Source organism: Dermacentor albipictus, chromosome 3 (genome assembly GCF_038994185.2).
Source record: "Dermacentor albipictus isolate Rhodes 1998 colony chromosome 3, USDA_Dalb.pri_finalv2, whole genome shotgun sequence".
NCBI classification, from domain to species: Eukaryota; Metazoa; Arthropoda; class Arachnida; order Ixodida; family Ixodidae; genus Dermacentor; species Dermacentor albipictus.
Window position 1 is genome coordinate 173904456 of NC_091823.1, and position 23136 is coordinate 173927591.

Genomic DNA, 23136 nt, shown 5'->3' on the forward strand with positions numbered 1-23136 from the left:
CTCCATCGCCAGTGCGCCGCTCAGCCTCGCCTTCACAACCGGAAAACTAGCTAGCGCGGCCGATGGGGGTGAGGTCGCTCGACACGTGCTATTGACAGAAATGCCCCCTGCAGTTGCTATGATTAAGAACAAAGTGCATGTACTTGTTGATGGTGTTCCTACAATGGCTTTAGTGGATACCGGGGCAACTGTATCCGTAATGAGTCTCGGTTTTAAAGGGCGGTTGGGGCGCAAAGTCGTATTTCCGTGGGACCAGGCTGCAACGTGTTGTGGAGTGAGCGGCGAGTCGTTGCGCCCTGTTTGTGTGTGCACTGCTGAAGTGTCCCTGGCTGGTGGAGTTTTCGCGACGGAGTTTGTAGTTATTCCCCGATCGACGCACGAAGTGATTTTGGGCATCGACTTTTTGCGGCAGTGTGGTGCGACCGTTGATTGTCGCACGGGGGAAGTTTGCGTCGATGACCATGTTTCGTCCGGGCTCTTAGAGGAGACTTGCAGTCAAGGTGAACTTTGTGTGTCTGCAGATACTGTTGTGCCTGCGTCCACCTCGGTGTGCGTGCCGGTTGTATGTCGCGGTGCAGTTCCAGACAGTTTCGATGCCTCCGTAGAGCCAATGCATCTAAATTGTGTGAAGAAGAACGTTTTTGTCCCTCATTGTGTGGTATCCATCGGCAACGGGCGTGCTGGCTTGTGGACTGCCAACTGCTCGGCAGAACCCGTCCTGCTTCCAGACGGCTTGAAACTCGCCTACTTTACAGAATACACGTCTTCGTCCATAGCCGTACTAACAGACTCGCCGTGTGAACCTACTGACCTTCGCCAAGTCTCAGACAAAAAGCTTCTGTCTATGATAAACAAGTCGCTCAGCACAAAGGAGCGCCATACCTTGGTGGATACGCTTTCTAAGCATCTGTCAGTGTTTGACTTTGCGCAGCCGGACAAAGCGTTCTCGATTCCCGAGTCACGAACGCGCCATACTATCGATACGGGATCTGCGCGCCCGATCAGGCAAAAGCCTTATCGCGTGTCGCCTAGTGAGCGCAAGATAATCGGTGAACAAGTGAGTGACATGATGAAAAATGGGATAATACAAGAGTCCTCGAGTCCTTGGGCAGCTCCGGTCATACTCGTCAGAAAGAAAGACGGTAACTGGAGATTTTGCGTCGATTATCGAAGATTGAATGCCGTAACTAAGAAGGATGTCTACCCGCTGCCCCGGATTGATGATGCAATTGATTGCCTTCATTCGGCCTCTTATTTTTCTTCCGTGGACCTGCGCTCAGGATATTGGCAAATCCCGATACACCCGACAGACAGAGAGAAAACAGCCTTCATAACCCCGGATGGATTATTCGAATTCAATGTGATGCCATTTGGGTTGTGCAACGCTCCAGCAACCTTTGAAAGGTTCATGGACACCATTCTGCGTGGGTTAAAATGGAACATCTGTATGTGCTATCTTGACGACGTTGTTATATTCGGGCGCACATTCAATGAGCACAATACGCGCCTGGATATTGTCCTCGACTGCATCAAAAACGCCGGCCTGGTTCTGAACTCCAAGAAATGTAAATTTGGTGACCGTCAAACCCTTGTGCTGGGTCATCTTGTTGACAAAGACGGTATCCGGCCTGATCCCCTCAAGACGGCAGCTGTCGAAGCATTCAGTGCACCGCAGTCAGTGAAGCAACTTCGTAGTTTTCTGGGTCTTTGCTCTTACTTTCGCCAATTTATTCCTGGTTTTGCTGACGTCGCTTATCCTCTGACAAATCTGCTACATAAAGACGCACGGTTTGAGTGGACACCCGAGTGCGATTCTGCATTTCGTCAACTGAAGTTCCTGTTAACCTCTCGACCTATTCTTCGCCACTTCAATCCTGCTGCGCCGACAGAAATCCACACAGATGCTAGTGGCGTTGGTCTGGGTGCCGTATTGGTCCAACGCTATGACGACCGTCAGCACGTGATTGCTTATGCAAGCCGCTCATTAAGCAAACCTGAACGGAATTACACGGTGACAGAGCAAGAATGCCTCGCTGTAATCTTTGCGGTTCAGCGATTTCGCTCGTACTTGTACGGACGCCCATTCCAAGTCGTCACAGACCACCATTCCCTGTGCTGGCTCGTGAACCTTCGCGACCCTTGTGGTCGCCTTGCGCGCTGGGCTTTGAGGTTGCAGGAATATAACTTCACTATTTCCTACAAGAGTGGCCGAAAACACACTGACGCAGACTGCCTTTCCCGTATGCCGCTTGCCACGACGGACTGCGACGCAGACGATTTTGATCATCTCGTCGCTTCTGTGACACCCGCTTTTCCAGATATCGATGCGTTCAAAACAGAACAACGGACAGACACTAAATTGGAGCCACTCTTTACTTCTGCCCATTCAAGTGCAACAAGCAGCTACTGTGTACGTGACGGGCTCCTGTACAAAAGGAACTACTCAAGCACGGGTGCACGCTTCCTTCTAGTGGTGCCGGAGCGTCTCCGGCCAGCAATCCTTCAGGCTATGCACGATGACCCTACCTCCGGGCACTTAGGCACTGTGCGCACACTTTATCGCATTCAAGAACGCTTTTACTGGCCCCGGATGCGACATTCAGTTGAGTTTTATGTCGCCAGCTGCATACAGTGCCAACGTCGGAAACGCCCAACCACTGCCCCATCTGGTCTCCTTCAACCTGTGCCGCCTTCCAGCTCACCCTTTTGGCAAGTTGGAATTGATCTGTTAGGCCCTTTTCCAAAGTCATCTAAGGGGAACCGCTGGATAATTGTCTGCGCCGACTATTTCACACGCTATTGCGAGACGGCGGCTATACCATCAGCAACTGCCACCGAAGTGTCACTTTTCTTACTTCACGCTGTTGTTCTACGACATGGACCACCTGGTGTTATCATAAGCGACCGGGGACGTCAATTCACGGCGGATATCGTGGAAGAGCTTGTGCGTTTGTGTAACTCGCACCTCAGGCACTCGACGCCATATCATCCGCAAACGAACGGCGTCACTGAGCGCACCAATCGAACGATCACAAATATGCTTTCCATGTATGTTGCGTCCGATCACAAGAATTGGGATGAAGTTCTACCGTTTATTACTTACGCATACAACACCGCCAAGCACGAGACAACCGGCTACAGCCCCTTCTTCCTTCTATATGCTCGGCCGCCCCGGTATACGCTCGACACTGTCCTCCCTTTTTACCACCACGACAATCCTACGGTCGCCGATACGCTGTGCCTCGCTGAAGAGGCTCGGAGACTTGCGCGTCTTCGGACTTTGGCATCACAAGAAAACTCCAAAGCCCGCTACGACGCACGACATCGGCCAGTTACATATAACCCTGGTGATCTCGTTTGGCTTTGGACTCCCACAAGGAAGCGCGGTTTGTGTCAAAAGCTGCTGGCAAACTACGATGGACCGTATGTTGTCATCGACAAAGTCAGCGAAGTGAACTATACTCTCGCGCGCCTCACGAACACTGGTAGACGTTCTGCTAGGACACAAGTCGCGCATGTCGCACGGTTGAAATCATGCACGCCACGACAAGCTAGTTGACTCGCCCAGGGGGCTTTGTCTGCGAGGGGAGGTATGTTACGTCCAAGCGCGTCAAAGGGACGCGGGGATCAAGAAGAGAGAGGAAGAGGAGAACGAAGACTGTGCAGCGGCCATTCCTGTTGTTCGTAGCCTGCCGTTCCTGCTCTCGCACGCCTGAATAAACCCCTTTTCCCCGTGCTTGTAACAATATGAATTATGCACTCTGTAGAAAGCTCCGCAGATTAATAACTGCACTGTAATGCTGCAGCTTCACGAGACTTCTTTGACTTCACTAGGTACTTGTGTAGCCTGCGCAGTGTTGCATGCTCAGTGTGAAATGGAGAACTACATGTGCGCCTAATCACAGGCTCGATTGTTATTGACATACTATAGCACCAACGATGTGGTGCATTGACAGTTCCTGTACTTCTAGCCTGTAAAACATTAAATGCAGCGTCTGCGCTTCTGGGTTCTTTGGTACTGCAGTGGACAAACTAGAGATAGAAATGTATGGCATTCTACATAAAAAAAAAAAGAAAGGATGTGCTTGTGTTAGCAATGTGAGCTGTGTATTCCATAGAGATAGGATTTTTCACATTTGTGCCCATTGAAAATAGCAGAGGAAAGAATGTGACAGCATTTGCACGGTTCAAAGTATTGTGCATGCGAAAAAGATTTTTGTGCCTGTGATGCCATTCCTTGATTAACTTTTTCATTACCGCGAGAAACATGCTCATTTTAGGTGCTTTTATGTTGTGACACCTTAATTCAAGATGTAGCAGTCACAACGTATACTGCAATACATAAAATTATAGCCTGATCACTGGTGTTTTAAATGTATGTATAGCACTAATAATTGCTCAGACAATTTTTCAGAATTTTTATGGGAAACTTCAGGGAAGCACCTCAAGGAACACAAATGAAAGTAATAATTTGCTATTTTTAATATAAGTATTGAGAGTAAAAATCTAAAACATACAAGATGTGCTCCTCGTTCTTAGTTGCCAATTTTTGTAAGCCAGTTACTAACGCAAAAAAATTATGAAGATTTGGTGGCATGAATACTAGCCATAGTGATACCTGTGCTATGTGGGAAAGTGGTAGCTTCAAAAATGTTCACTCCAGTAACTGCCTAATGTACAGGGAGCATTTGTTTTTACTCATTGCAGCGTGCATCTGGTTCCAGTTTTACTGTATTGTTTAGGCTCACCAGGCTTAATTAAGCACTGGCTGTCAGGTCAGGGAGCATGCAGAAGTCTCCTCGTACTTGATTATTTTGTTATATCAGCTCTTGTGGACAAGCAATGTGGCCTAGCATGTGTTCAACTGGTGCTGAAGCCTCCACGTGCACTGTTCAGTTCATGTACAACGCTGTACACTTGTGTGTAATGTCGCACAGTATTCTATAGTAATGAATAAGGGCACTTGACCAAGCAGTGATCAAAGTCTACGAGCTTAGGCAGCTATTCAAGCTTCGCTCAAAGGTCAGTCTGTAATCGACTGCCTGCTCTTGCATTTGTGAAAACCCTACGTGATGGGAAGGATCGCTCGTAGTAGCTTGTACATTTGAAGCAATAATGGTTAAATGCAACCCACAGGGGGGGGGGTAAAATAAAATTGTACTTGATATTAGTCGAACACACTTGTCAAAATAACACACACTCGTGAGCATCTACTGTTGTTTGATACATTGTTTAAACATCCTATACATCTGATCAGAAAAATTACAACACTGAGAAAAGCTCCCTGTGTCTTTGCTGCTGCTGTCATTTAAAAATTGCTTTGCCAAATTGACCAAAGCACAAATTTTGAGTCGTTTTATTGAAGAAGTGGCAGGAGCACTGGAGGCTAATCTCAACACTACCTCCAGTCAAAGTTTCATTTTCCCAGACTTCCCAATCTGCCAAAAATTGTCAAATCGGACAGATAGCTAAAGTTCAGTCATCTTTTCAGAGGGTGCTTTATGTTCCTTGTTGAATAATTCCAATAGAAATGTATAACAACATGTAGAAAAACTGTCGCTGAATTCGATCGATTTCTTTAGGTGTGGTAACAAAGGAGTTACGCAGTTGGTATTGGTGCTTGTGTATGCCATGTTCTCTTTGTGCTGTCTGTTTGTTGCACCATTAGAAAGTTTAGTATAACAGCACCAACTTCAATATAACGAACTTCAATATACATATATATAAATATATAATTTAACAACATTTCACTGCCACTGCAAAAAAAAGTTGAGACAACAAATTTAAACTTCGCTGGACACAGATGGTCAAATTATTGAATTGCAAGCGGCTGCTTGCAAATGCACCTCTCAAGTCGCACCTGCACGACAAGAGCGACCTCCAAAATGGAGCCACATCATGTTTTGTATAAAGTCCAAGTGTGATAAGATCCTTTCTCCCCCGCGCACTGTGTGCTTTAGGTGCGAGAGAAAGTGTGCGAGGGTGAGTAAAAAAAAAGGATGGTGGCTTTAGGAGTGCTGCCTTCCCACGCGAGTAAAGGGAAAGAGGGGAGGGTAGCGAGCTCACAGTAACGCGATCAAGTACACGAGAAGGCGGAGTGGGGGTGAGTTGGCACGCATCTCGATTTCTGGCGCACGTCCCTCTCAACCGTGGCTGCCTATGGCTGTAAGCGCGACTGAGTGTATAGGCAGCCAGCAGCGCACCCTGCTTTAGAGGTAATCTGCCGCGTGTGCAAAGAGTGGCGTGCCAGGACAGCGTGGCACCATGTAAGCTTCCTTACCATGTGTTTAGTATTGGAGGTCGCGTAATCTCGAGTTTCAGTGGCCCATTTGAGCGAGAGGCAGATGAAGCATTCACTCCCCACTGCTGGTGCCTTTCCTGGTAGTGTCAACCCAGTACAGGCAACACTGTTAGTCGCGGGGGCAGAGTGCATGCGTAAGCATGGCTGGCTTCGCTTAATTTATACCACCGATGTGATGATATCATCGACGTATATGGCATGGAACCTTATCATTCGTTGCCGACTCCCAAATTTATCAAAGTGAAGTTTTGTCATTTAAGTTTGCCTTTTTCAGTTACCCGATAATTCACAACTTTCTGCAGCCCCTTTCCGTGTAAGAAAAATCCTTCGGCGACTGTACATATTTGCATAAAAGGTCGAATTTCAATAGAACAAAATTTTGATATAACAAAGCAAATTGCCGATTCTACCAACATCGTTAAACGAGGTTTAACTGTACTTGGAGATCCAAAGTCAGTTTGGTCAGTTTAGTGTTCCGTATATGTGAATAAAATTGCACTGCTTCAGCTTAAAGGCCAAGTGTAATAGGGGAGGTATGTTATGGCCAAGTCATCAAAATTAGGCAGAATACTATTGCGTGCAACTTGAAGTTTCACTTGTCGTTTATGCTAGCAGTGTATGCGTGACTGCGCCAAGTCAAAATTATTGAGACTGTTCATTAAAGCACCTCAGAAAGTCAGAATTAGTCCAGAGCGCTTCCGCTGCATCATCTCTCACAGCCTGCAAATTGCTTTGAGGCATGAAACCCCATAATTTTAAATTATGCTTAAATTTTGTCACAGCGTCGCTTAATAACAGGCATTGCAACTCACTGTTGCCATTTCACAAAAACGACGTGGAACGCTTGCTTCTGAGTGCACTGATATTGTGCGCAGAAAATTGCCCCACATTATCTTCACATAAATCTATTATCTGTTACGTGGGAATTTTAGCCACTTAAGGAACAAAAGTGTCTGCTAGATCTAACAGAATGTATCCTAAAATGTTGATTTGTGCAAATATTCATTCGAATTTTATGCTATTCGATATTTGCTTCAGCTCAAATTTCATTATTCGAAATATTCTAAATGAGCAAATACAGTAGAATCCCATTACGACAAACTTTGTGGGACTGCTGAATTTAATTGGTTACTTTGAAATGTTGTAGTACTGAAGACCCATTATTTTCATGTTAGTAGCGTAACACAACGAAAATGACATAACTTTTGCAGCAGATGCACGTGTTGGTAAGTAAATAAACAAAAATGCTGGGCACTTTAACTACAATTTATTGCTTGAAGAAGTCTGTTATCTTGTGGCTAGTACACAAGCACTGCAGGATGAACGCCTCCACATCCGCGCCTTCCTGTCAACATCATTGGGAACATCTTTGCAGTGCCCGAGGAATTATCGAACCTTCTCGAGCAAAACTGGAACATCTGACCTGGAAACAGTCTCTTCCTCTTGATGTGTTGATCCGGTGTCAGCATTGTCTTCGTCACTACTACATTCTTCTTGCTCACGCACTTCACGATGTCATCGCTGTTAAGCTCTGCAGATGTAGCTGCCACGGCGTCTACGGGTAGCTTCTTAGTAAGCTTATTCCACAATTCTGGGTTGAGCTCCTCTTGTGTCCTTGCAGTCTATGATGTAGGCGATGCCTTCGAATGCACAACTCAATCACAGTGCCGATAACTTCGCAGCTCCTGTCCATCGCTATCAATATCAAACTATTAATATCAAACTATCAATATCAAGATAGTTTGCAGCACTCACATTGATCCCGATACTCTCGGGACTGTGCCTGTTGAAACAGGTTTCCCAGCACACGGCTGCTATGTACTATGATTGTAAGCGTAGACTTCAGGGATTTAATAACAAGACTTCAACGGAACTTTGTAATTACGAAGTCTCTTGGTGATCGTGGTATGAAATTATGTACGTTATTCTGAAATGTTAGGTACTCTGAAATTCATAGTAATGAAATTTTTTTACATTGAAAATTAAGGCATTTTGCTGGGGATACTAAAAAATTAGTAAATCTTAAAATTTCGCTTATCTGATGTTTGTATAACAATATTTAGTGTACACATTTTTTTTCCCCCTATAAGCGGCACCCCCAATTGCTACACCCCAGGAAGAAAGAAAGAATCCTTGCTTATTTGCCGTGAAAATAGCTGCATACACTGCCCAGATATTTTTTAAGAAACAGTCTCCATTCACGGATGCAAGAATTGTCCACATCGTATCTTGGTTCAGCGGCTCAGTTTGCCACCTCTTCAATGACGCTGTTGGCAGAGATATTCAACCTAAAAGTGATTTCAGAGCACTGTGTGGTGCGCTGCCGTGAAACTGCACCTTGAGGTGAAATTCATGCTGCTGGAAAGCCACACCTTAAGTCAAAATTGCATATAACGCATCAAGACTTACAGTCAAAATTGTTGAAATTTTTGATGCGGCACTTAACAGTAGCTTTGATGGCTGATACCCGACAAAACAGCACTGGCTATATCTAGCAGCCAAGCTACTTGCAGCAGTGGACGGTAAAATGTCACTGGAAGTTTGCTGTGCATCGATGATTGGGCCCGAGATGTGTGCACGGGCAAGACTGAGGACCACACTTGTAGTGAGCTTGCCTACCAAGTTCGCGTGTGTGCTTATTGAACAGAACAGGTTAACCTCTCGTTCTGACAAAATGCCTCAAAACGAATTTGCACAGCACAGCATAAACAGCTGGTGTCATGCAGTAATGTCACACGTCACAGCATCGTGACGATACACGATAGGCAAACACAAAACACTCCCACGGCCATAACTACCACAAAATTTGAACCCATTTCATTCCACAGCTGACGATCCTTCGGCTGTGACGACCAAGGCCAAAGTCTGAGTGACCGGTAATTCGTCTGCCATTCAAAGAACGGCTGTTTCTGGCTATCTTTCGTAGATGGCAGCACATTGCAGACTATTTTATCGTGCTTTTGGGTTTCGCACACTAGATGGACACCTTCTAAACTTTCAGCAAGAGTTGTTTGTAAAACAATGGAACGCTTCCTGCTCGTCAGACTCTACTCTGTTGTAGCCGTTGCGACCAACGTACCAGGCTCAAAAACATGCATACAGGCTTCAGAGTGGGCTCATGTTTTTCAGCACATACCTCCACAAACTGTGAAGCAGAACCATTTGATGCTCTGCTTAGTTTTCGAGGGCGAAGTTCAAAAGTCTAAGAAGCGTTCTGAGCACAAAAACGCAAAAGTGCACTCACTCTGTGTACCTGCACATTTTAGAGCTCACTTTCTAGCTTTTTTTACTGCACATGACACGGAAGCCTTTTGTGAACAAAATAAATCGGACATTTTGTAAATGCAATGTCCGTAGCAGATTCTAGCGCAATTTTCTTGCAACACAGAACACACTCAACGAAGTAAAAAATTGTGCCACAGAACACCTGACACGGCGGAGTGCTGAACGAGTAGAAGCCAAGTGGTTAAGTAGACTAAAGCACAACAGTGTGAAGAACCTGTAAACAAATCTTTTGTGTTGCTGGTATTGTAGAAAGTATTGAATTTGCATTTTTACATGAAAATATCTGAATAACAGCACTTCGAAAATAAACTAACTTTAGAGATGAGCATGTTTGCATTTTGGCAAGTGAAAAAACAATTTCTTTTTTTTTTCAATATTAGGCACTTGATGTTAAGGTTTCCTATAAATCCTGCAACTATTCGAACTATTTGCTTCGAAATTATTTGACACTAGTTACTTTTCACATTGAACCAAAAGATTGATACAGTAGAATCTCGATTATACAAATCTCTCGGCATGGTGCAAAGCTTCATATTACACAAGATGCGTACCTCCTAAAAGTTCAAAAATCAGGAAATTAAGAAGGGGCGCGGCCATGACCATTATATGGCGGACTTACCTAAAATTTTCTCTTTTCAATTCTTTTTCCTCGCAATCCTAAAACCTTCCATTATCTCATGGCGAAATATTGGGTACACACAGCAGACTTTGAGAAAAGTGCAGTGCTTTAGCTTGTCTTCAAAATCAAGCTTCAAGAGATGCTGTCGCACGGCTGATGGCACGAGCACAGCTTTCCATGGATGCAGTGTCACCTTCTTGGAATCGCCTTAAACAGGAGAGATTGGAGTTACATATAGCCGCAGCGCAGCATTTGTGCGCGCTGAAATAAAAACAACGAAAGAGAGCATGAAAAGGGAAAAACTAGCGTCACAATTCATTACCGCAGTCACATGGCATGCAGGAAGCGCGCCTTTTGGTTGAAAAAAATTTGAATCACTGGCATGCTTGTTTCGCATACAATATGGCAGCAGCGATACTTTGCATGTTCCAAGGCGCAACATTTCACGACCTGCCTGGTTATCTTGAGTTTCTGTCGTTGCACCATCGTAGCTGCATGCAGCCTGGTGGTGATAAGGACATGATTGGCACAAAATAAGGGAATCTGTTGACTTTTCTTGGCAGCTGCAAAGTTGCTTCGTATTGTGCAATCTGATGGGTGCAAAGGTGTGATGGGTGCGGTGGGGTAGAAGTTAAGGCGGAGAGACCTAGGTCACTCTGGCAACAGGAATGCGAATGGCACATTGGTGCAGCCGCTCTGTTGGTATGACAACAGCCAGTGGCTGGCCCTACCAGCGCCGGCTTGATTGTTCGTATCATCCACCGCGGCGTGTAAAGTGGTTCACAACATTTGCAATTAGCACGTTGTAAGCTGATGGATGGGGGACTGGACTTCTTAAAAATTCATATCGGGCGTGATTGTATCACCAAGATTCTACTGTAGTATTTGCACAAGCGTACTAAAATGACAACACTGATTGCAACATCTTTCGTGTTCATGATTGCATGTGCATTTTCTCTCTTGTGCACAGGACATCCCGATGAATCACCCTGAGAGAGCTGAAATAGCTGGCTGTGGGGCCAAGAACCGATACAGGAGCATATTGCCAAGTGAGTCTGGTTTTGTTTGTAGAGTTTGTTACCATATAGCAGACTTCTGCTAATTCGACGACAGATAAAATCTGCAGCCAATAACAGGGATTGCCAAAAATTTGGAATAATCAGGAGTCCAAAATACCAGATTCGTCAGAACCTAACTGACGTTACTCCACAAGTGGCCAATAAGGGTTCTTGGATCCCCACATTCGGAGCTACCTTCAATTTCATGCGATTAGCACAAGACTCATCAGCGTCTACGAGCGATGGCATTCTCGGCACAGTGTCAAGCACGCTATCTTATCACAGCGTGGAAACACTGCCACGCATCGACATGTCTGTTGCAAGTCACGCAAGATATATAGTGAGCATGAAAGTGCAGTAAAACTACCTTAATTTGGAAAATCTGGTAGTTTGGACTCGTCCTTTGGTCCCAGCAGACATATGCATTATTTAATGGCATCAAACTCTTGTTAATTCATACGTATTTGGCCGCACACTGGCGGATTTGGACATTATGCCTCCTTATGTAATACCCTGAAAGGGGTCCTTTAAGGGACAATGAATGATGATGATGACATCACTTGGAGCGCAGCGAGCTCAGAACGCCAAATTGTGTGATGCAAACAAGCAACAGTGGCACTAGTAGCTAGTGGAAACAAAGCGGCAGAGTCCACATCGCCATAGTGATCAATGGAAATTGTACTGAAACAACAGAAACGCCAAATGCCTCATGTCTATTTATGCATTTAGTATGCATTTACCACTGCCTATGACACCGCACTGGCTGCATGTGCCTGCAGAACTGCATAGTCGCCATTCTTGTTTGCGTCTATAACAACTGCATTTCGTCCGCAGTGGTTTCGGTGAATATTAGTTTAATTATGACTTCGTGCGTGCATTGGCTGCATGTCTGTGTAACTGCATAGTCACCATGCATGATCGCATCAATAACACAAGATTTAGCATGTCCAGTATATGCAGGTAAATCCAAGCGGATTGTGCATTTTGCCTAATGAGCGGAGGTGCAAACATGAGCAGCCTGCACGGCGCAGCCATCTGGTGGTGCAGAGATTAATCAGACCAGCCAACACAGAGCTCATATTACAGTAACCAAGTGTATCCTACTTCGCTGCTAGTGTAACTTTTCAGCAGCGGTTTGTGCTGAAAACTTACACCAGCATCAAAGTAATAAAAGGTCCATTATGAAAGTAATGCATGTGATGTTATTATGACATGACTATCCATGGCAGCGCGGTAAAACCGGTAGAGAAATGAGGCGAGGGTTCTGCCCTACACATGTCCACATTTGCGGCACATGGGATAGTGACCGAGGATCTGCAAATGCGCAAGGTCTGCGTGAAGCTTGTGCCGAAAGTGTTGACAAAGATCAGAAAGAACTTTGAGAATTACGCTGTCAAGGATTGTTGGATTTGATTCAAAATTAGCCGGACTTTCTTAACTCTGTCGTAACTGGATACGAATCCTGGGTGTTCTGAGTACGACCCAGAAACGAAAAGGCACAGCTGTGAGTGGCACATAAAATCATCCCCCCGTCCCAAGAAAGCCTGAATGAGCAAGTCTCGCATCAAAACTATGCTCACTGTCTTCTTTGACGCCCGAGCCATAGTCCCTTTTGAGTTTTTACTGCAGGGAGAAACTGTCAACTCAGCCTTTTACCTGGAGGTGCTCAAGAAATTGAAATGCCGGGTCGCGCGCGCGAGGGCTGATATCAAAGACACGGTCAAGCTCCACCATGACAATGCTCGCAGCCACACGTCCTTCATTGTTGCCAACTTCCAGGCCCGGAGCAACACACCGGTGGTCCCCCATCCCCCTTACAGTCCCGACCTGGCTCTGTGCGACTTTTTTGTTTCCCCAATTGAAGAGAGCGCTAAATGGAAAGCATTGGGAGACCGTGGAAAACATCCAAAAGCATGTTACAGCGTTCCCGAGAGACATTCCCATCGAGGACTTTCAGGGGGAGAGTATTTTGAAGAATATTAAGCATTTGTACAGGTCCAGTCAATAAATCTAGTTTTCTCAGAAAATGCGCATTACTTTCATAATAGACCCTGTATTACCTTGCTATTAATATTATTAAATATTAGCTTTTAAGGTTACTGCAGTATTATCTGTGTTTGTCTGGTCGACCTCCCCACACCACCAGCTGGCTGCACTGTGCAGGCCGTTCAAGTTTGCACGTCCGTTCGTTTGGTAAAACACCCAGTCTGCTTGCGTTTACCAGAATACCAGACACTGTGGAGCATGGACAGCTGGGCTAGTTGGTTGGGGGTAGCATTATGAAACATTGTTCCAGCACATAAGTAAACATGCACGAACAGAGAGGGACAACAAGTCACTGTAAAGACAACTCAGTAAAGCTCTGTAACGACCAGGGTTTTGTCCATAACAGTGGCAGCAAGCAGTAGTTCCAGTTTTACTCGGTGTGCACATTGGCTGGCTGCCTTCAGAACTGCGCATTCACCATGCATGAGCATTGATAACATCTGCGGTTTTGTCCGTAATAGTTGCGGCAGAGTAGTTCTATTTTGACTCTGCACAATGCGTACGCTATGTCAGAAACATGGCAGGCAATTGGCAACTTTAGATTGGCTAGGCATCACTAGTTTAGATTTTGAGGAGGTGCCGGCGACCATGCCGACAATGTATCAAAACAAATATGTTGCTATTTCTGCTCGTTTCTGTTGCCAAATTAAAGTTAGCACCCTGTCGTGCAGTCAGTCCAAATTATCGCACAGCACTCTACAGTGTCCGAAATTTCAGATGACCTTGTACAGTCAAACCTTGATATAACCAAGTCGGTAAAGTCAGCAATTTGCTTCAATATATTGAAATTTAATTACATTGAAATTCAATCTTTTATGCAGTAAGTACAGTTGCCAATTAATTTTTCTTACATGGAAGGGGCCGCAAAAGTTTCCAAATTATCAGGCAATCAGAAAAAGCAAGCTTGAATCAGAAAACATTTCATTCTGTTGAATTTGAGAGTCGGCAGCAAAAGATATGGTTTCATGCCATGTCGACAATATTGTTACTGTAATATTCCTCTAGAGAAATGTCGATGAAGAAGACGCTTTTGATCTGGCGCGCGCAATCGACCATATGGTTCAGTGCTTGCTCTCCCTGTAAATATATTGTAGATGATGCTTCCCTGTTGTGTCTGCCTCCACGCAACATCTTGGTGGTGGTGCTGGGGGCCTGACGCAAGATGGAGCTCCGCAGCGGTCACCAAGTCGCTACTCGGCATGTCTTCTGGTGGTGAAACTGCCTCAGCGGTGGCCACCATGCCAGCCACCACCCTGGCTCCACCCCATCATCCTGGGACCTTTTCCAGCGCTGATAACGACGTCAACGACTCGATTCGACTCTATGAGTGCATAAGCGCACATTACAGGTGGGACTTGACCTTGATGCTGGCGAACATATTTTATATCAAGCTGGGGCGTATGTAAGACAAAAATTCGCAAATTGTGTGGGCAACCTGCAGGCTGCCACCATGCTGCCAATAAAGAACTTGCCTCGCGTGTGCAGACATCTACCGAGTCGCACCTGATGTACATTCAAGATGTGCTGGCCCTTTTCCGAAAAGTTGACGCCATGATGATAGAAGCCGATAAGGTTGCCCACGTAGTGAAAGGAATCGCAAACGGTGCGTTTAACCCGACTATGTTGAAAGACTCTTCGACAGTCAGCGAGATTATTGCTAAATGTCAAATGCTTCGAGGATGCTAAAAGCCGACACATTTCCCACAACTTCACGTGCCTTCCTAACACGGCAGGGACATCAATGTGTGGGGGCGCTCGTATGGCACCAAACTACACGAAATGGAAGGCGCATCGCCCGCACATTTCATGCGAGGGGAGTCCAGTGATCCCCAACCGACCATATCACTTATACAATCCATTGTTCGTCAAGAACTTGCAAATGTGGGCATTCAAACCACCTATGGCACCTTCTCAAACAAAGCTTCGCTATTCACCCGAAAGCCAGCACCAGGCACCAACCCAGTTCAACTAGAAACATCTACCAAGAACACTACGACCACCGCCCAGTACAGCAGCTCACCCTCACCACGACATTGACCTTCTCGTTCACCTTCCCTATGCCATTCCCCGTCCTCGCCCTATTCCCGGCACTTTCCTTCGAGAAAGTGACGGCTGCAGCTCCTGGAGGTGATGCTATTACAACCTGCCCTAATATTCCTCCATTGACTCTCTTTACCAATCAGAACCTGATCGACGTTGAAGTGGATGGCCTACCTGTTACAGCTTTGATCAACACCGGCGCCCACATTTCTGTTATGAGCTCTCACCTCCATCAACAGTTGAAGAAGGTTATGACCCATGCCTCATCATGTGCTGTACGTGTGGCCGACAGTGGTTCGTCTCCTGTAGCTGGCCTATGTACCGCACGTGTCAGTGTTGCCGGCCGCCAAACTTCTGTATTGTTCAACGTCCCTGCCCGCCATTCCAGTGATATCATCCTCGGTCTTGACTTTTTATCCATCCAGTCCCCCCACATCGATTGTTTCGTTGGTACTGTACAGCTTGACCTACCAAGTGCAATTGATCAACCCGGACCAATTAAGAGTCGGCTCTATTGTGCCGATTATGTCCATTTGCCGCTGCAAGCCGTGACTTGTGTTTCTGTGCGACTATGTGCTTGTTCCTATCACTGCTGTTCTGTTGACGCACGGTGTTGGTATTACGCACACTGTAATAACTCTACATGACAATCTTGCTTGTCTTCCTGTGCTGAATTTCAGGCTGTTTTCACAAGTCCTCCCACAGGGCATTTCCCTCACTATGCTGACACCTTCCTACGAATACGTAATCTCGGCCTAGTCTCCATGTAATGTTGCTTGCTCACGTACCGCTGATATCTCGTCTTTTTCATCAGACCTGTCTTCTACCAACCTGAACAAAATGATCGCTCCAGACCTTTCGCCCCATCAAGCTGATGATCTCCTTCAGCTTGATCGTTATCGCTGACCTGCTTCGCTCCTGCACGACAAAACACAAATTTACGGTGGCTTACCACCCGCAAACCAACGGCTTGACTGAATGATTCAGTCGGACATGCTTTCTATCTATATCTCTTCTGACCATCAAGACTGGGACGCTGTGATGCCCTCCGTTGCATTTGCCTACAATTCCTCCCATGACTATACCGCTGGTTTTTCACCCTTTATATTGTGTTTGGCCACGACCCCTTGTTACCTTTTAGCACTATCATCCCCGCTGCCAACCATTTGCACGCTGAGTACACCCGCGATGCCATTTCCAAAGCTGACGAGGCATGCCAGATTGCTCGCCATGGCCTTACGATATCGCAAGACCACTGGGCACCGCTATGGCTCCTGTCATCGCGACATTATCTATACCCCGGGTGCCCTTGTGCTTCTGTGACTCCGACTCGGCGTTTTCGACTCTGAAAAATTGCTTTCCTGGTACTCCGGACTCTACCATGTCTTAAGATGTGTAAAAGATGCCACTTACGCTTTACAAGATCATGCACAAAAATATATTACGTCCTTCTGTAAAAATTATCAAAATACCACATATACATTACGTTCAGTCACCTCAAAAATGCTAACCGTTCCAAAATCTTGCACTAATTATGGATCATTTACATTATTGCATGCTGCATCGCAGCTCTGGAATAAATTATCAACAGATCTAACAGCACAACAGCCATTTATCAGCTACAAAACTAACCTTCACTCTTTTATGCTCGCGTCGCTTGCTCGATGAGTATTTATCATATTTGTACTGTCTCGCACATACTCACGCGCTGTAGTGTTTATGTAACAGCATATAACATAGGGGCCCCCTTCACAACCCCTACGAGAGTTAGAGGGTCCTACCTTTATACCATACGGAATGTACTTCATGTGTTTAATACCCGCCGTGGTTGCTCAGTGGCTATGGTGTTGAGCTGCTGAGCATGAGGTCGCGGGATCGAATCCCAGCCACGGCGGCCGCATTTTGATGGGGGCGAAATGTGAAAACACCCATTTACTTAGATTTAGGTGCACGTTAAAGAACCCCAGGGGGTCAAAATTTTCGGAGTCCTCCACTACGATGTGCCTCATAATCAGAAAGTGGTTTTGGCACGTAAAACCCCATAATTTAATTCTTTTTTTCATGTGATTAATAAGAGAACTTGATCTTGTGAGATTAGCCCGCTCGAGTCTTCCTCTCCTTCTGTTTTGCCGCCTACAGACGTAGTTCACGTATCCCACCTTAAACTTTACCGCTCCCCTACACCATAGCAAGCACCGTGATGATGCTTCAGCAGCCAAGGGTCATGTTACGGTAATTTTCCCCTAGAGGAACGTCGATGAAGAAGAGGCTTTTGATCTGGCGTGCGCATTCAACCATATGGTTCAGCGCTACGTTTCCCTGTTGCTTGCCTCCACGTAACTATATCTTCACATTGGTGGTACGAAGCAAAGCCAGCCACGAGTTTGCATCCACTACAAACCTGCAGCTGATAGTGCCAACCACGGTGAGGCGATGCTATTAGCGTCGAGAATTCGCTTTTGCCTTTTTGCAGAAGCGCTTTTGCCTTTTTTTTTTTCCTTCTCTCAGGCCACACTATTTGGCTTGGGTGGTGTGAGTGATGTTTGCGTGTGGAATTTGTCATTTCGGTGTGCCGTCTGGTTGTCTGTACATGTATGTGTGTATGTGTGTGTGCCTGCTTGTGGTCGTAGATTCGTCTGATGTGGGGATTGTCCTGAACATTGGTGGAGGTTGCCTCCCCCCCCTTACACACACAACCCAACTCCCTAGCCCCATCCCCTGGTGCCACCCTATCTATACATATCCACTACATTGTTTGTTGCTAGCTGAGGTGCGAAGAAAGGCCTGGTGTGTTCTTGGGTCGCTTGGCTTCCCTAGCAGAGCTCTTAAATACCCAATCCATTTTCTTCCTTCCAGACTATGCAAGTATGCATGGGAAGACGAAGCTGAATGCCCACGACATTTCACTTTTCGCAGTGGCCACCATTGATTGCTTTGGTTGTCTTTTGCCAGCACCATTTATTTAGCTATGCTCATACAGGCTTTTGCAAACATGCATGTGCCTTGATGCAATGCTTGATTGGCTTTTATCTTAATCATTATCATTTCATTTATTTTTTATTTTCATTTCATTAATCATTTATCTTGATTGGCCTCTTAATCATTTAGAGTTTTTGTGTACCGTGTGATCTCCTTTAACTCTTGTTTCTCAGTGTTCTAATCCAGGAGTCTCTCGTGCCATCACATTCCGGAGTTCTTTCCTAAAAAAAAAGCCAACAACACCTTTCCGGTGCAAATAATGGCCTTTGCTTTCTTTGGGGGTGGTGAATCCGAATGTTTCCACTGTAAGCTTTTCTATCGTGTTTCAGGCTTGTAGTAGCGGCACCATAATTTGTCCCCGGTCACAATTACAGACAAGAAGTCACCATCATTGTGATACCAGATCAGATGAGTTAAGGCAGCGTTGAGCCTCTCCGTCTTCTTGCGGTGGTTCAAAATGTTGTACATCGATTGCACACACAAATAGCTGATAACTGAGACGTTCATGAATTATGGTGTGAACGGAACCGTTGCTGATGTTCACACGCTCTGCCAGCTCATCGACGCTTATCCTCTGTTCTTGTCTAATCAGCGCATCAACCTGTAAGGTGTGATTGCACGGTTGCTTTGAACCGGTCTTCGATCGTCTTTGCAACTTTCACATTCTTTTTTGAACCGTGTGCTCCAACACTTCACAGTGGCCAATGAAATGCAACGTTCAATGTAAAAGGCCTCCACATGGCTACTTACATCATTTTGGAAAACACCTTCAGTTGTCAAAAACCTCACGACCTCATGCTGTTCAACTTTTGGACTGTCCATTATGTCACGTAACCATGTTCAACCCAGTGTATAAGAGTATTAAATAAATCTACTTATCTAAAAAAAAGTCGCTGTATAATGCGTCAAACAAGGCAAATAAACATGTTGCGCAAAGAGATTCACAGATTACAGCCCCCCTCCCTCCACTCCCCCTGATGTATCGCACGCGACAGGAGGTGGCGTGCTTTCTCCTCGCTTTTCTCCCTTGCGTGCACAAGACTGGGCCACCATCGTCAGCTCACCCATGCATGCATTGAAGTGCGCCGCACTGTGGTCGGGGCAACGCGAGAAAAATGCATGTGCTCTCGCTGGTTCCAGTAGCCCGCGGGTAGCAAGAAAAAAAAATTGAAGAGGCTCAATGTGTCCTCATGAATAGAAGTCAAAGTAGAAAAATAAATAAGAATGTAGTTACCTTAGCTGGCTTTAGTGTCTTGACATGGATGCCTTGGCGCAGGCAAAAAAAATTTTGGTATTCTTTTGGTATTCTTTTGGCGGAGCGTCACCACGTTCCCGTCCCAACTTGGGCGTCGCCTACGGTTTCGGCCCAAGGAGCTCCCCGCGTGTGATCTCCAACGGCTTAAACCCCTTCAGGACCTCAATAAAGTTCTTGACTGACTGACTGGTATTCTTTTCTGTAACATGACGGTACATGTGAACCACCACAACACATCATCTCATCAGACCTCGCTGCGTGCTTTGTGAACCTGAGACGTTCAACGTTGCATTCGCTCGACAGTGGCGTAGCCAGAAATTTCGTTCGGGGGGGCTGACGTTCCAGGTCGGCCTCCTCCTTATAGAATTTGCCGAGGAAATAAATATGTGAATAATAACTGCATTGGCATTGCCAAAGATGTGGCAAACGAATTCTTGGACACTGTGCACTGTCAAGACAAGTAAATATGTATTTTTTTCATAAAAGAATGTACTCGCATGTTTTAAAAATTGTGCCCGAAATAACATATCAGTGCTTCCATATTTTCTGTCTATATAACAAGTAAAGATAATATCACACGAACTTTAGAAATATATCAGTTTGAAACCAGCAAAGCAGTGCATACTGCTGGTATGAAAAATGTAAAGGCTATGAAATGAACGAGTTGAGGACAAATGTTCTAATGAAACTTTGTCCTTCAAGAACTTCGTTTACATTTTTGTACATATGACACAGCCAGGGAAAAATCTCAATGATGCTCTCCTTTGTTCTAATGCATTGCGCAGGAGCAGCCATCGCCGGTCATGTATAGTGAGTAATTGTACCGGAATTAGTCACAACAGAGAGCACATATTAAGAGCAGGAGTTCTGCAAAATATACGAGGACGAGTCAAATGAAAGTGAGCCAATATGAATATATGACAAACGGACAGCACTATAAAAGAGTGGTCTCCATGAGCATTTAAACATTTGTACCACTGACTAACGAGTCGCGTGATTCCCGTGTCGTAAAACTCTGTGGGTTGCTGCTTCAAAAATTCTGTAACTGACTCTTTCACGTCGTCATCCGACACGAATCTGGTTCCCTTGAGGTGTTTTTTTTTTTTCAAATGCCCTAAAATGTGGAAGTCCAAAGGGGACAGATCTGGGCTGTATGGTGGATGTTGCAGCGTTTCGCTCTTGAACTTTGCCAGTTTATGTTAACCACATGAGCGACGTGGCGTCGAGCATTGTCGTACAGCAAGATGACCCCATTCCTCAATTTTTCATGTTGTTTGTTCCTGAGTGCAACATGCAGGCGATCTGACGTTTCACTATATTGGAAACGATTGATAGCCTCTCCAAGTTTAGCAAATTCAATCAATAATGGCCTTTGACGATTGGAAAAAAAAAATCAACAATACATTTCCGGCGGAAAAGATGGCCTTTGCTTTCTTTAGAGTGGTGAATTCGAATGTTTCCACTGTAAGCTTTGCCGTCGTGTTTCAGGCTCCTAGTAGTGGCACCATGATTCGTTCCCGGTCACAATTACAGACAAGAAGTCGTCGCCCTCATTGTGACATTGGATCAGATGAGTCAAAGCAGCGCCGAACTTCTCAGTCTTCTGGTGGTGGTTCAAAAAGTTGGGCATCCATTGCGTGCACAAGAGCCAATAACCGAGATACTAATGAATTATGGTGGGACCCGAACTGTGACTGATGTTCATACGCCCTGCCAATTCATCGATGCTTATCCTCCATTCTTGTCTAACCAGCCTTTGGAATTGTGTTGAGGGTGATTGCACGGTGGTGGCCTGGTCTTGGATTGTCTTTATAACTTTCCTGTCCTTCTTTGAACCGTTTGCTCCAGCACTTCACAGTGGTCAATGAAATGCAATGTTCACTGTACACAGCAGCCATACGGCGACTAATTTCTTTTTGGGAAACATCTTCATCTGTTAAAAACCTCACGACACCAAGCTGTTCAAATTTTGGAGTGTCCGTTATCTAACCCAACCATGTTCCCCCCAGTCTGTGAGAGCATTAAAGAACCTTGATCTTCACACCTACGTGTCACTTTTGTAAATAAGAGATGCCTCTGTGCCACGTGCATGCCTCGCAGATAATGAACTGAACCATTATTGCGCTTGGTGGGTTGGCTCACTTTCATTTGACTCGCTTTCATACATTAAAAATGCGAAGATACAATAGAATGTACAAATGCAAAGATACAGCTTGATAAAGGGCAAGAAAGTGTCACTGTAAACAAAGTTCACTGCACATACACACAAAGCTTCACAACAAGATATTTAAATATACGTGTAGGTCGCCAATAAATCTACGTATCTGAGAAAAAGTCACTATATGATGCGCCAAACAAGGCAAATAAACATGTTGCGCAACCACAGATTCACAGATCACAGCCCCTAGTACCCCGGTGTATCACGTATGACGAAAGGTGGCGTGCTTCCTCTTCACTTTTCCCCCTTGTGCGCACAAGACTGGGCTGCCGTCGTTCAATAACCCCCCTCATAAGCCCCATAATCAAAAGCCCCATAACCCCCCTCCTGGCTACGCCACTGTCGCTCAAGCCCATATTCTTCCCGCTCCCCACATCTCGACCCGCACAGACCATGTTCATAATGTAAAACCTATATTTGACAGGACTAACGCTTATCAAAATTTGCCTCTAGTTTTATCTATTGCCAAATAGAACTCGCTACCTTCAAACATTGTCTTGCTTACGGAATCGTCATCTTTTCATGCAACACTGCTAACCTTTTTAGAGTGTATCAACCTGTCCGACCCAACATTTGCTTGAATATTTACTTGAATAGTGTTTTCATGTGCTTGGCATTGTATCAAATTCATTCCCTTTCATCTGATATGTATCTGTGTAGGTTGTTTACCGAAATCATCATTCGATTGTATCTTTATACTCTTGTTCTGATGGGTACTGGTTGTTAACATCGCATTTTAGGTTCTTATGCACTTTTCACACTACCAGATATTGTATAAACTCCGTTTCTCTTTTCTTTCTTTCTTTTTTTTCTATTTTGTTTGTTTCTGCTCGACGTTTAGATCTTTTTTTTTTTTTATTGTTCCGAACGCCTTCATATAATATTTGCATAGTACACACTCTACTTACGCTTGAACTTCTTTGTCCCCCCTATGTAATGCCTAATGGGCCCTTAGGGTACTCAAATAAATAAATAAATTTAAGGATCGCCAGCCATTTGTGCGCAGGCGCGATTAAGAACGGGCGCGAGAGAAAAGCAGGGGGCTTTTGCTCCTTGAATATATGACTCTGCCTAGGCACTGTAGAGGAGGTTTATCGCATGTTGTATGTGTTTGTTCTCTAGACATGCCGGCATAGCAGGGCGGGATCGAGTTCGTTTATGCTCCGACGCTGGCTGCCCTTACGGTGAGGCAGTGGGCACGGGTGCCCCATTTGGTGATCGCTGTGCCTGTAGGGGCAAGGTTCTGACTGGTGTTGTATAAGTTGTGTGTCACCTTTTTCATCATGACGATAGGTTGGTATTTTTACAAGCACTGCTCTAGGCAGACACGTGTAA

The 23136-nt window shown here is 45.3% G+C and overlaps 1 protein-coding gene across 2 annotated transcripts in view; it reads left to right on the forward strand.

The window, feature by feature from the left end:
* Positions 1-23136, forward strand: part of LOC135902121 (tyrosine-protein phosphatase non-receptor type 7-like) — a 138208-nt gene that overhangs the window by 69399 nt on the left and 45673 nt on the right. For both annotated transcript variants that reach the window (XM_065432050.2, XM_065432049.2), the window contains exon 8: positions 11176-11254. In XM_065432050.2, coding sequence (XP_065288122.1) covers positions 11176-11254 — 79 coding nt within the window. The remainder of the gene's footprint in view (positions 1-11175; positions 11255-23136) is intronic.